Raw genomic sequence first — 13,252 nt, 5'->3', positions numbered from 1 at the left:
AGGTGAGCCACCATCTCGGTGCTCATTTGAGCCAGAAATCCCTTTGACTTTGTTTGAATCGCACCTCAAAAGTTTGTGGGTGAGTAGAGTCTATCAGGACGACTCGCTGAAGGCACGAGTGAGTTTTTTTCTTCACAACACAAGCACGCTCTCTCGTTGTCCACGTCCCTCTTCCCAAGTCCTGTCCAGGTGGTGGGGAGTCAAGCGCATCGACTACTGGCTGCATTGCCCCGAAGCCGTGCGGCCCTTCCCAGCCGTGTCCTCAGCCCAGCTCTCGCACACGAGCTACCTGGAGTCCATGGACGTTGCCGCGTTCCTCCTGCAGCAGGTGATGGCTCAAGTCCTGCACGTGAAGTGGTCGACACTTCCCAGAAGGCTGTGCACGTCCACTGGAACTTTACAGAATGGTTCTTCTCCCTATTCTGGAGGAATGTTTGGTAAAAAGGGAATATTCCAAAATTGGACATTCATCTGTAGGTCAGCCTTGAGCACCGTTCACTTTCAATTTGCTTGTGAAACTCAAAAAGGTATTGCGCTGCCATAACAAATTGTATAAATAAATAAAAATCAATGAGGAATCATTATTTTTCAAAACCATTGCAATTTTCCATTTTACCCACACCGTCGTGTTAAAATGGAATTCACCATTGCGGTGAAATTGGATACCAATTACATTTATATGCAAAAATGTACGCTACTACAAAGCGGTAATGCTGTTATTGTATTTTAACAATAAGTTATTACAATTGCACTCTGAATAATGATGTAATTGACAAATAAGAGGCACAGCATAGTCCAGGATGGCATGTCGAATTCACTTTGAGTCTCATTGCAGGTGCTGGGTCCAGGCAGAGTGGGAGCGACTCAGCAGATGTCCCAGGATGGCTCATCGTCACCGTGCAAACCCCTGGAGAAGTGGCTCAAGAAAAGGACTTCTGTCAAAATTCGAGTCTGTATCTCAGTGCCATTGTGCAGAACACAACATTTGCATTTCAATAACGCAGCTTAATAAGACGTCCTCTTTTTAGCTCAAACACAAAGTCCTGCATTCCGCTATGGAAATAGCTAGGACTACATTTAATTTAGCAACTATATACAGTATAAGTAGAGTTGTCACCTGTCTGTCTGTATTTGATCCGGACAGTCCAGGAATTGGCATCTGTGTTCGGGTGGCAGGAATTGATTTATACCGAGATCTGGTGCTATTGCATTGTACATTAATGTAGTATTGTGCAAAGTTTGGACAGAACTAGGCTGAGCAATATGTCTGGGTTTGATCTGTAGAAAAGGTGACAACCCGATAAGAAACATTTGGTGTAATTATTGCTTTTGAGCAGCTTGTCTTAAGCTCAATGTCTGTTTCAGTGCTGTTACAAATGCTGACACTGTACCGTAAATCTTTGCAAGCTCCATTGTTGTTGTGTCGATGTCCCTTCAGAACGTCACGGCGAACCACAGGGCCAACGACGTCATCGTGCTAGAAGGCAGCGCGCAGAGCCTTGCTGGCCGTTTCATGTACGGGACCCTTGACATGGTCACCCTCACTGGGGAGAAGGTGCCGCGTCCACAACCCCCACGTAGCATGCCGTCTCTCGCCTCGCCACGTTACCAAACGCTGACCTCTTTGTACGCTAAACCTTCAACACAAATGCAGATTTATATTGCGTGACTTATTGAAATGTTCGATGCATTCTTTTCTTTGATTGACTTTCAGGTTTACATAAATATTCACTGCCACGCATTGTGTGCGTTGGTGCGTGCTTTGTCTACAGGTTGACATGTTTATCATGACCAAGCCCCCAGAAGGAGAGTGGGTATACTTTGACACTCAGGTGACAAACAGCAGTGGCCGCGTCAGCTACGTCATTCCTGACATTCAGCACATTGGCGTTGGCCTCTATCCCGTCAAGATGGTCGTCAGGTGCAGCGCGAGATGACCTTAATAGTCTGAAGCCGGTTTCTGCTGTGACCTCGATAGTGTGAAGCTTGATAATTGTTTTTTTACCCTTCTATCTGGCAACAAAACTGACACCTTTTTTTACAAGGAGTCATGTTTGCATAGACCACAATACCTGCAGCCATAATGCAAACAAAAAACATAACTCCGATAATATATGCACTGTCCTTGAAGTTTATTGGTCCACACCCGAGACAGCTTTCCTTAGAGCCTAGTCTCACATGGGTTGGACCAGATGACGCCAAAAGGCGCACAACTCAATGATAATGCACCATCAAAGTATGAGAGCTCGGGGTAAGCATTTACACCACTTGAACCTCATTTGCCAGTAAAAATATATGTTGTTGCCAGATAGAAGGGTAAAAAACCAATTATCATATTTTTTACTGGCAAATGAGGTTCCAATGGTGTAAGTGTGAAGCTTGTTTCTGCTGTATCCGAGCTGTGGGTGGAGTGGGGCTGCCACCACCTGGCTGTGTTTCCGGTGGCAGGGACTGATTTGTACTGAGATCTGATACCGGTATTGCCGTATTAAACTTTCTTCCGGCACACTGCAATGTTTGATAGACCTGCGCCGACTGATAAATATGTCTGGGTTAGGTCTGTGGGAATTAATATTAGCCCATATTTTGTATCTATAGTGTTGTAGAGAAGATATGTAACTAAATAAACGTAAGACAATGTGCCTCCTTCATATATCTGCTCTTCCATGGGAATATAAAAGTGTTTTCACGCATCGCATCTCCCACAGTCATAATTCAATCAGTATCGCTTCAAGGAAGCTTAACTTCTGATGGGACACTAACTGAACCAATATTACTGATGGGATGTGTACATTTAACAAATATATTTACGTGCAGGGACAGGTATGTGGAGGAAGTATATTTTTTTCAGCTTTTTCTTCACAGTACCTAATTTAATGTAACTGGTATTCGCCAAACATTCCAATGCCGAAATAAATATCCGCAAGTTACTCAATTGGGATTGCACACAGCAACATCGCCCCCTACTGCGAAAACTTGGCAGGATTCTAAAAAAACAGCCTTGAGACTCGGTCAGGTTTTGCTGCGTAAACAGCAGAGTGAATAATAAATTACGAGTACAATTCCATGAAGATGCCGCGTCTGTAAATCCCACAGAGGAGACCGCACGTTTGCTGACAGCTTCCTGGCTGTGCTTCCCAAGGGGACGGAGTGCGTCGTCTTCAGCATCGATGGCTCATTCGCGGCGAGTGTGTCGCTCACGGGCACTGACCCCAAGGTGCGCCCAGGCGCCATCGACGTCGTGCGGTACGTGCTGCAAGGTCAAAGCACGCACAACGGTGTTTCTTCTTCTTGGTTCTTTCGGTAAAGTCACGTAGAAGGGAAGTAATAAAATAAAAAAATAAAACATAATAAAATAACATAATTATTTTTATTTTATTATGTTTTAAAAATAATAAAAATAAAACATAATAAAATAACATAATTCTTTTATTATGTTTTATTATTATTATTTTATTACTTCCCTTCTACAAGACTTTACCGAAAGAACCAAGAAGATGAATCCCTGCAGTCACGAAAGCTTTAAATCGAAATTTAACGGTGTTTTTTTTACACGCCGTTGCTGAGCACAGCTCTTGTAACTTTCCCAAAGCTCTGATAACCTCCCTCAATTCAAGAAACGCATGAACTCTTATCGATTACTACATTGACTGTGCTGTTTGTTGCTGGCCACTTGATGGTCTGAGTCTTTGGGTTTGTACTCGGCAACTTTGTTTAAAGTAGTTTGTTATATTAGTTGTGACATTTGGTTTATTTTACAGGCACTGGCAGGAGCTGGGCTTTCTGCTTATATACGTGACGGGGAGGCCTGACATGCAGAAGCAGAGAGTGGTGGCATGGTTGGCACAGCACAACTTCCCACACGGCCTCATGTCATTTTGTGATGGACTCGTTCACGACCCACTTCGACACAAGACCAACTTTCTCCGAAGTCTTCAGCAAGAGGTGCACTGTACTTGACCCATGTTCATCGTTACCTTGAGCAGAGCCACACACAAGGGTTTGCCCCCCTGTCTGGGTTTCCCCTGGACAGTCCGGGAATTGGTATCTGTGTTTGGGTGGCAGGAATTCGTTTGTCCTGAAATCTTTTGGAAATGTGTTGAACTTTATTCAAGTCTGCTGCGCCGTTTTTGATGGACCGAGGCTGACTGAGAAATATAACTGGGCTTGGGGTCTGAGAACAAGGGGGCAAACCAATCACAGTCTCACGTCTCACGATGCCACAATCGTAGCACGCACGATGTTGCTTTTTAAAACCTACATTATCACAGGAAGTACACAAAACACAAATAAGCAAAATGCGTGAGGCGACGGCTTGAAAGAAAGAACGCTTTACTCAAGCCAACCCTGGAAAGCCACGTTTGTATTATAAGCGGTCGCAACAACTCACACGCTTAATTAAGATAGAATGTACCCTAAATGTAAAGTTGATAATCTTAAAATTATTTTATGGTCACGAAAGCCTATGTATTAAACAAGTATTTTAGTTGTCATTTATTATATGGCCTGCAAATGTCAGCTAATATTGTTTTTATTTCAGGCTCATATGAGGATCCACACATCATATGGGTCGAGTAAAGACATCGGAGTGTACCACGCTCTGGGGCTGTCTCCATCACAGATATACATCGTGGGACGGCCATCGAAAAAACACCACCTCCAATGTCAGGCGAGCGGCTCAATAATCTACCAGAGGAATGAGTGGTCTAAATGTAAATAAGAAGGTGCCGGTGTTAAACGTATTTGCGCTGTAGCCAATGTTCACTGACACTCACAAAGACATAGACCACCCGTATAGCCTTAACGGACTTTTGTGGTAAGTGCTGTTAGTGAGCACCTATGAAGGCCGGCATGGCACATGAGGGATTGTGTGTCTAGCATTATGCCCGGATGGCTTTGTCTCCCTGGTGGCGATGGAAACACACCGCATCTGGTACTCTTTGGATCCATAGCGCAGCGCGCTAACCTATGCACTGCCGCTCCCCATACTGATACTCACTCGCCCTCTCACAATCATAACACACTCTGATAACTCCCATACACTGCCATTTCCCCTCTGCGGAAATATCTTAGTAGAGGAATTGGAACTGTTCAGAATGTGCCAGCACACGTTTGGAGTTGTGAGAAGTGCCAATACACATTACCACCACTAAATGTAACCTCAAGTAACCCATCAACATTATTGTAAAGGCATCATCATTAATACATTTTAATGTTCATTCCTTAAAAGATACATTTTAAAAGCTTGTTTTCCAAAGTGATAATTATATTAATAATGACCATATTAAGCTATAATTTTTTTTCCCTAATTCAAAAGAGGGAAATATATACGGAAGTACATTATTAAATCATGCGTGAATGTCAATGTTTATTACTGCAATGTGTGGCGCAAAAAATATTTTTACGAGACACAAAAGTTTAAATCACGTGAGCAGTCCTTAAGAATCGTGCCCCTGACGACGGTTGCGGCGTGCAGTACATCTCCGAAGGCTACGCGGCTCACCTGGTGCAGCTGGAGTGCAGCAGCATCTCGCGGCCGGCTCAAGTGAACGCACGCGTGCAGCACCACGCGCAGGCCCTGGACCTGGCAGGCCACGGCACGCGCCCCTCGCGGCCTCTCCCGCCGTGCGAGGCCGTGGGCTGTGCCCACGCTGCGGAGCGCGCGCACAGCCAATCGGAGCCCGAGACGGATCCCGAGCGGAGGCAGCACGGCCAGAGGAGCATGAGTGTGACCGTGTCGCATGTTGAGCACTGAGCAGCCTGGGCCCACGCTCCAGTGGAGCTCTTCCGCCCCCACGCTTCTCGTCCCGTTCGTCAGGTGCCACTGTTTTGAGTTAAAATATTCACCTGGACGATCACTTCAGATGGAACGTCCCGTTTGCAAGGGGTGTCCCCGGCTTTGATTGGTGTGCACGTACACATCGGTACATACACACATACACATATAGATGCATACCCATGAACACTCAGATTTTTTTAATCACAACCAGTAACCATTTTCATAATTGATTACTAGTTTCAAAATTAATTGGAAGTTTAGCAATAAATGGCGTGCGCAAACGTACCAATAGCATGCATCGGTTATTTGCCCTCATTTCTCAGTTAAAACGTAACGGTGCTTGCTAACAGCACTACTGGTGGAAGGGCCTCCACGAAAGGGAGATCTACTCTTCCACGCTGACCAGACCTCTTTAACGTACCCACACTTTTCCCCACCGCACGCTACCTGCCGAACAGAGGCGGTGGGGGGGGGGGATTTAAGAAAACTTGCAGCATCGTTTCCACTGCCATGCCGAGAGATAAAAATTGAAAAGGTGACCTCTGGATTGCAAGTCCTGTGTGCTATCACACCACGATTACTCCCTTCATATTTCAGCTAAAAATGTGTCTATTGCTAGACAGTTCTACACGTTCGACAAACTGGTAGCTAGTTTTGACATTATTTTTTTTTTATGCGGTAACCCGAATATGCACACAACTGCCGCCATTCGCCACGAAGTCACGGTAACGTCACTATGGCGCTTATCTCAAGCCAGGTACAACCTGAGGCCACGTGAAGTGTTGAAGGCTCGCTGACAGGTCACGGGACAGACCCGGGGAAGTACTGTTAGCAAGCTCCAATGAAGGCCAATAGGGCACACAAAGGGGTTGTGTGGACAGTACCATGTCCAGCCACCTGTCTCACCAGTGGTGATGTTTGACCACTACACCAGCTGCTAATTTTAGGTTAAGTGGACCTAGGGGAGGCACAGGACCGGTTCAGATACTCATCACTTATGTTGGCCACGAGTGGGAATCGGACTTGGATCACAGGGTTCGTAGTTACCACAATACCTCTACCCACCACACATAGACTCACATACATGAATACGTATGTCCGCTACACGCATATACACACACACATAGCCAACTCGTAACGGCACGTATAAAAACATTTAATTCCACGCAAGAGTCGTGGTTTGGCAGGATATTCAGTGAGACATCAGTTTTGTGAAACCCAGTGAAACCTCTACATACTATTTTGCATGGCCCCAGCCAAATGGATTGTTGGATGTGGGCACACGTAAATAAACTCGGGAGCACTGACCGTGCTACAAGAAATCACTGACTTTAGACATGGGACGTGAATATGCACGAAAATGCCACATGGGAATGGTATTACAATGTTGCATTGTACCACAAGGTTTTTATTATCAGAATATATCCTTAAAAAAGTGGATTCTTAAGCTCTGACTAATGCCAAACTATTAGAATTATGCTGTTGTGTGGTTGGTTTTGCACACCGATTGGCAAAAAACTCAACAAATTGCCCAACACCAATGGGAGTATTTTGTTCGCATGCTTCGAACACTGTCACTTAGCGCTTTCACAGCCTTATACTTGTTCAACTGCCGCCCGGGAGCCAGACAATTGTGGCGTTCATGGTTATGGGTGAAGCTGGGGCCAGTACTGTGTTTTGGTAAATGGTGTGTGGAATATATTGGAGGGCGGGGGGTTGTATGACCTTGGGCCTAATGTGCAATTCTTTTTCTTTCCTTTCTCAGATGTTGCCACTGCATGGCCGCAGCAGACAATCGTGTGTGTGTGTGTGCGTCGCCCGCGAAACAGAAACACGAGGGGCACCGTTTGCCTGGGTCCCGAGGGGTAAGACGGGCGTTTAAAAACCCAATCACGTGTTTGAATAGGTTGTATTACGATAGATGTCACGGAGAGCAACCACTGAGCTCTAGAGTTGCGAGTAGAAGTTGAAACTGCAAGGACTCGTAAAGTCCCTGCCTTAGCCCAATGGAACTTTCTTGACCATGTTTTAAAAAGAGTGCTTTGACGAATATTGTTGCATGGCTCCAGAATAGTTGTGAAGCAATGAGGTGCTGTCGGCCGCATTCTCTTTGTATAAATCAGCCACGGATATATTTAAGATTTGTTGCCCTGTCCCATTGCAAGATGTTATCGGGTCAGATAGCATTTTGCACAAAAAAAACATGTTCGTTGATGGGAGCAACTGTGTGCCAATGTGCTGCACGTTACTCATAGGGAACTGTTCCAATGTGAAATTGTTGCACTATTTTGTTTTAAAATATAAAATTGATATTCGAGTATAAAGTACTGAACATTTATCCTCCGTAGCAACTCAATGCGATGAGTAAAGTTAGGTTGTATAAAAAATAATGTAGTTTGATTAAAGGACCAAAAGCGATGTTTTGGCCCAACCTTGGCTTGTGAGTTTCGTAACGTTAATATATATTCCGTATATCGGCTGGCATGCACATCCTGTGTATTGATAATTGTAGATGACTTGTGTTTTTAAAGCTTTTGTACAAGTAATAATTCCCCACAATTTACGAACAATACCTAATTCGTTTCCAGTATGACGTACAGTACTGTTGTATGCAATGTATGATGTTCAGAGTATTGTATTTTACACTTCAGTCTGGCCAAATTAATTCCTTGTACAGAATAATGAGCATGCGAATCTCGTGATAATTGAAATGTGAGCAACGTTTGTGTACACTGAGTGCTCCCTCTAGCATTGCCGCAAATCGTTTTGGGGTTTTCTTGACTAAATTGTTATTTTGTGAGGTAGCCTTGGCAGGATAATGGCAGATTTGGTGACAAAATACTGCATCACCGGCTTCTATGGGACCATGACGGAGTTAATGCAGTAACATTGTAGAGTGTTTGGTAATAAATGTGTTGACTGTACTTTTCGTGCAATGTTTTGGTGATATGTGGACATTATTGTTATGCTGTATTCTTAGGTTTTTTCTGGTAAAGTCACGTAGGTAAAAAATTTTAATTAATAAAAGTAAAATGAAATAAAAATCACGACGTTTCGGAGGCAACACAAGCTTCCGTCTTCAGGTGGAACCGTCACAGCCCGACAGCTGTATCAAGTAAATGAGAGATTACAGGAGATACCACTCCGTATATGTAATGGTTGGGGGGGGGGGGGGCAGGAATGGCCCACTCTTTATTATTATGGTCCACTCTTTATTATTATGGTAAGGTGCCGTTTGAGACTATGAATAGGCTGCATAACAAAAGACTGAGCCTTTATTATGGAGAGGTTCGGTTTGTGACTATGCCTAGCCTACATAATAAAAGTGTGAAAAAAGAACGCTAAACCTGGTAGAAAGCTAAACCTGGTGAAACAAAACTGGCTGTCCAATCTAGAATTATGCTGGTTTACCTCAGAAAAGCAGTTGTGTTAAAGTTTCGACGGTTGTTCTGTGTCCAGATGAATTAGCACCGTCGTTTCCCCCCCCCTCACATCCTGACAAACTAGTCAATCGACCCCCAAAAAAATCACTTACTGGTACCACCTGAGGTGGCAAAGTCGAGTAATGATTTTTTTTAATCCTTCATGTGTGTGGGATATATTATGATCTGATAACCTTTGCGGAGTGGCACCTTAGTTGTAGTTACCACGACTTGTAAACACCCATAGCCTGTGACAGGCGTCCGGAACGATGCAATGGGCATTATTACTGACAAACTACCTCGACCTAAGCCAGTTAGGTCACAAGCTGGTCTTTATTGGTGTAAATACACAATGAAAACACAGGATAATAAGGAATACCATAGTCAGGTAAAGAACTACTTGAATATTATAAACATTGACATTCGCATATACTTATTCAATGATACATGTAATCCATATATATCGTTAGTGATGATGGGTATATGTGAAGAAGGTTACATTATTGTTATCACGCTGTGTGTACTTGGTTGGTGTTAACAAGGGTAACCAAGTCCAGAATCACCACACTGTACATCAATGTATACACCACAGGGTTAGCCTGCAGACAGCACTTCCAGATTGGTGCCTGATAGTTGGCTCGTTGATCATGCGTGAAGAGACAGTCTCTACATGGTGGCAGCTGGCTGGACTCGACTTCTCCCCTTTGGTGCAGAAGAGCTGGTAGCGCAGTTCGTTCACCTCACCGGTGCTGCTGTTAGCAACATACATGCGACAGGTGAACTGGTAAATTTTCTGGACCAGCTCATCACTCACATTCCATGGCTGCCCCAGTCAACTAAAGGTATCTTGGCAGGAAGTGTCCTCTCTCACCATCTTCAGGGCATTCAGATTCCCTCAACCGGCGAATGCACTGACGCAGCCTGTGAAGGCGTGTAAGCCAATTAGGCTGTCACAGATGCTGTCTCCTAGTGACCTTGCCAGATTGCTGATATCGACAAACCGTGTGCGGTTCTGTGTCCTTCTGGAAGCCAAAACAAAGCATCATGACATCAGTGTCCTCAGCTGTGATGATAACTGCCTTTAAGCCCATGCAATGCATGCAGGAGCAGATGGGTGTCAGCTTCTTCATGCGTGGAGTGCAGCTCTGCTACTTCCTCACACTCATCTTCTGTCAACTTGTAGCAGGTTTCCTCACAGGCCATGTACAACACCTTGCCATGCAGCATCTCTCTGTATCGTGGGAGTTTCCACTCTTCCACCAGAAACTTGATGAGACTGGTCTTGTTGGAGGGACTGCACAGGAATTGTCTCCACTACTGGACGTGGTGTCTCCCTGCAAGGTTCTTCTACTGGAGAGTGGTGTCTGCACCCCGGTTCAGTCGTTCAGCATCTTTGACCGAAGTCTGTCGGTAGACATCAAAAACAACATCACTCCTCTCACTCTATGCCCCCTCGTGGAGGACCTGGGTCAAGGCTGACTCTGCCACCTGTGCAAAGGTTTTGTTGTACGCTATTAATTTTTTGGACCAGGCTCATCCCATCAATGATGGAAGTAGATGGGGCTGGGATGCCTTCTGCAGGAGACACATTCTTTTCAAGCTCTCTGGCAAGTGCAGCCTTGTTTGTTTTTCGTAGGGACCCATCGGCATTTGCCAGTGCCCATGGCAGTGGGCCCAATGGGTGGGCAAGGACATCGTTCATATTCACCTTCCTGCTTTCAGCCACCAGGATCATGTGGCTGAACAGGTTTCTATCTGCCTTCAGAACCACATCCTGTGCTTTCTTTCCATGTGCTGTTTTTGTGCTGATATTGGAGAATGTCTTCAGACTTTGCTTGGTCATCTTGTCGTGGAATTTCACAGATGGTGGGTCCTCAGCTAACCTTGTTTGCTTGAATACCTGGTAGGCCTCTTCTCCTATCTCAAGAGCTGTCAATAACTAATTGGTTGATCATCTCCTGAGGCTTTTGTCAAAATATTGTTCTTTCAGTTAATTATATTAAAATACACTTGACACACGTTAAAAAAGATTTTTGGCTATTTAGATATAATACCCCGTAAAATGAAAATGACAAAAGATATATATAAAAAATAATCCCTCTGAACATTTCTAGCTATTCCAAGTAGAAAGCAGTATGTAGAATTACGTGGCTTTACCTATTAACACATTCCTGCGGAGGGAGCTGGTAGGAACGTTGGGTTGCTCGGTCAATGGCCAGGGTCAACAGCGGTGTGGTGTATTCCGCAAATATGGCCGACTGTGAGAACAAGCCGGCGTGAGTAGGTTAAACGTTGAGTTTTATAAGGGCACCACGGGGTGACAAGCAGCTCCCCACCCAGCCCCACCCCTCCCACCCCCCCACCCAGCCCCTCCCCACCCCACCCAGCCCCTACCTGCACGACGGACACAATAATCCCCTGTGGGCTGGTGTAACCAGGAGGTTTCTAACAGTATGAAACATGAGTTGTCAAACTCGGCAATTTAATTTTGAGAAAATCGCAATGGCAGTCCTGGCACTGTGATGCTCGTAGCAATGAGATTTGAGAGTTCTACTTGTGTTCCCCCTGTTATTGCCATGACAGCACAGTCAATAGCCATATGTGACTAAGCTAGACATCTGCTCCAGAGAATGAGCTTTTCAATGATATGCAATTATTAAAATGCAGAGACAAATTGCGATGAAAGATGCAAAATAACGCGAATTTAAAGCTTTCTTTACTTGGTGAAGTTTGTATAAAATCGTAAAAGCTAACTTTATAAAATAGAAATAGTTTTTATGATTTTTTATCAATTATTACCAATAACAGTTAATGGTAATAATTGTGTGCATGTTATGAAAGTTCACAATTTATAGAAGCAAAACAGAAAATAGATACTCGGACAGTACAATCCGCAAATCTGTCTACCCAGCCATTGGGAGACAACCTGAGGATCCAACCCAAACCATCACTTTACCGTACATAGCAGGGGTTAGAAAAAAGATTTCCAAAATCTTAAACACAAGATCCAGGTTCGTTTCAACACAGTACACAAAATCCGTGATTTAATCCCATCTGTAAAGGATGTGATTCCTGACATGCAATGCCCTGGTGTCTACAAACTGAGCTGTGGTTGCGGCAGCAGTTACATTGGGGAAACGAAACGACATGTCTCGGACCGCGTTTGTGAACACAAGGCAGATCTGAAACACGGTAGGACCAATACCTCTGCCGTTGCTGATCATTGTTTTGACGCTGTGGGCTCACACGAAATTGATTTTTCCAAGACGGAGGTACTCTGCAAACCTACTGGCTACCTTCAGAGATTTGTTCATGAAGTCATCCAGATATATAAACAGACTTCAACCGAGAAGGTGGGTACAAACGGAGCAATCATTGGAAGGACGTTATTAACTAGGTAAAGTCTTAACCGACTGTGATGTTTCCATCCTACCTGCCTATGTCAGCTGTTATTTCCGACTCTCTGAGTACATCACCAGGTTGAATATCTGAGGCGGCCCAGCCACAGGAGGATCCCCGCCACCTCTGGTGGCTGGGACCGTCTCACATCGACATGCTAATCTCTCATTTACATGCAAGTTCCTTCTCTAGCTCCGCCCACTCACCCCTGGGTTGAGCCCACTAAAATCCTATATAGACTCTTGTTGCAACAGCTCTTTCTCCTATGTCAGCAGTTCTCCTGCTGTATCTGCTCCACCTGATAACGGTTGCTTGTGTTGCAATCGAAACAGTCGCGATTTATTTAATTTTATACCTACGTGACTTTTACCGAAAGAACCAAAGGATATGAAGTTCAGCAATGGTTTACAAAGACTATGTGCCGTAACCTTCACCCCAATGTGCTGCTTGGTGGAATGAGAGTTTAACACGTAAGCTTTCGCGACCAATCCATAGTTTTTTTTTAGGTTAGATCGCGTAAATGTGTTGTTAAACCCACCACCACCCGACACGGCTAATTTATATTTACGCCAACCCAAAAAAAGCCTCTTATAGGTGGAATGTTCCTTGCGCTCACAAGAACATACATCCACAATGCAATGTGGCAGCAGCA

At 44.6% G+C, this 13,252-nt stretch overlaps 1 protein-coding gene across 3 annotated transcripts in view; it reads left to right on the top strand.

The window, feature by feature from the left end:
- Positions 1–8,703, top strand: part of LOC133348773 (membrane-associated phosphatidylinositol transfer protein 2-like) — a 31,421-nt gene extending 22,718 nt beyond the window's left edge. For 2 of the 3 annotated variants that reach the window (XM_061561760.1, XM_061561759.1), the window contains 8 exons: positions 180–328; positions 836–949; positions 1,439–1,555; positions 1,773–1,921; positions 3,097–3,246; positions 3,762–3,945; positions 4,541–4,669; positions 5,477–8,703. In XM_061561760.1, the coding sequence (XP_061417744.1) occupies positions 180–328; positions 836–949; positions 1,439–1,555; positions 1,773–1,921; positions 3,097–3,246; positions 3,762–3,945; positions 4,541–4,669; positions 5,477–5,755 (1,271 nt within the window). In that variant the 3' untranslated portion in view covers positions 5,756–8,703. The remainder of the gene's footprint in view (positions 1–179; positions 329–835; positions 950–1,438; positions 1,556–1,772; positions 1,922–3,096; positions 3,247–3,761; positions 3,946–4,540; positions 4,670–5,476) is intronic. The other variant, XR_009755831.1, reaches the window with a different exon arrangement.
- Positions 8,704–13,252: the final 4,549 nt, after the last annotated feature.

The sequence above is a fragment of the Lethenteron reissneri genome, chromosome 28 (assembly GCF_015708825.2).
Source record: "Lethenteron reissneri isolate LAM-NWPU_2019-01 chromosome 28, ASM1570882v1, whole genome shotgun sequence".
In the NCBI taxonomy this organism is placed as follows: domain Eukaryota; kingdom Metazoa; phylum Chordata; class Hyperoartia; order Petromyzontiformes; family Petromyzontidae; genus Lethenteron; species Lethenteron reissneri.
This window is presented reverse-complemented; position numbering and strand designations above follow the sequence as displayed.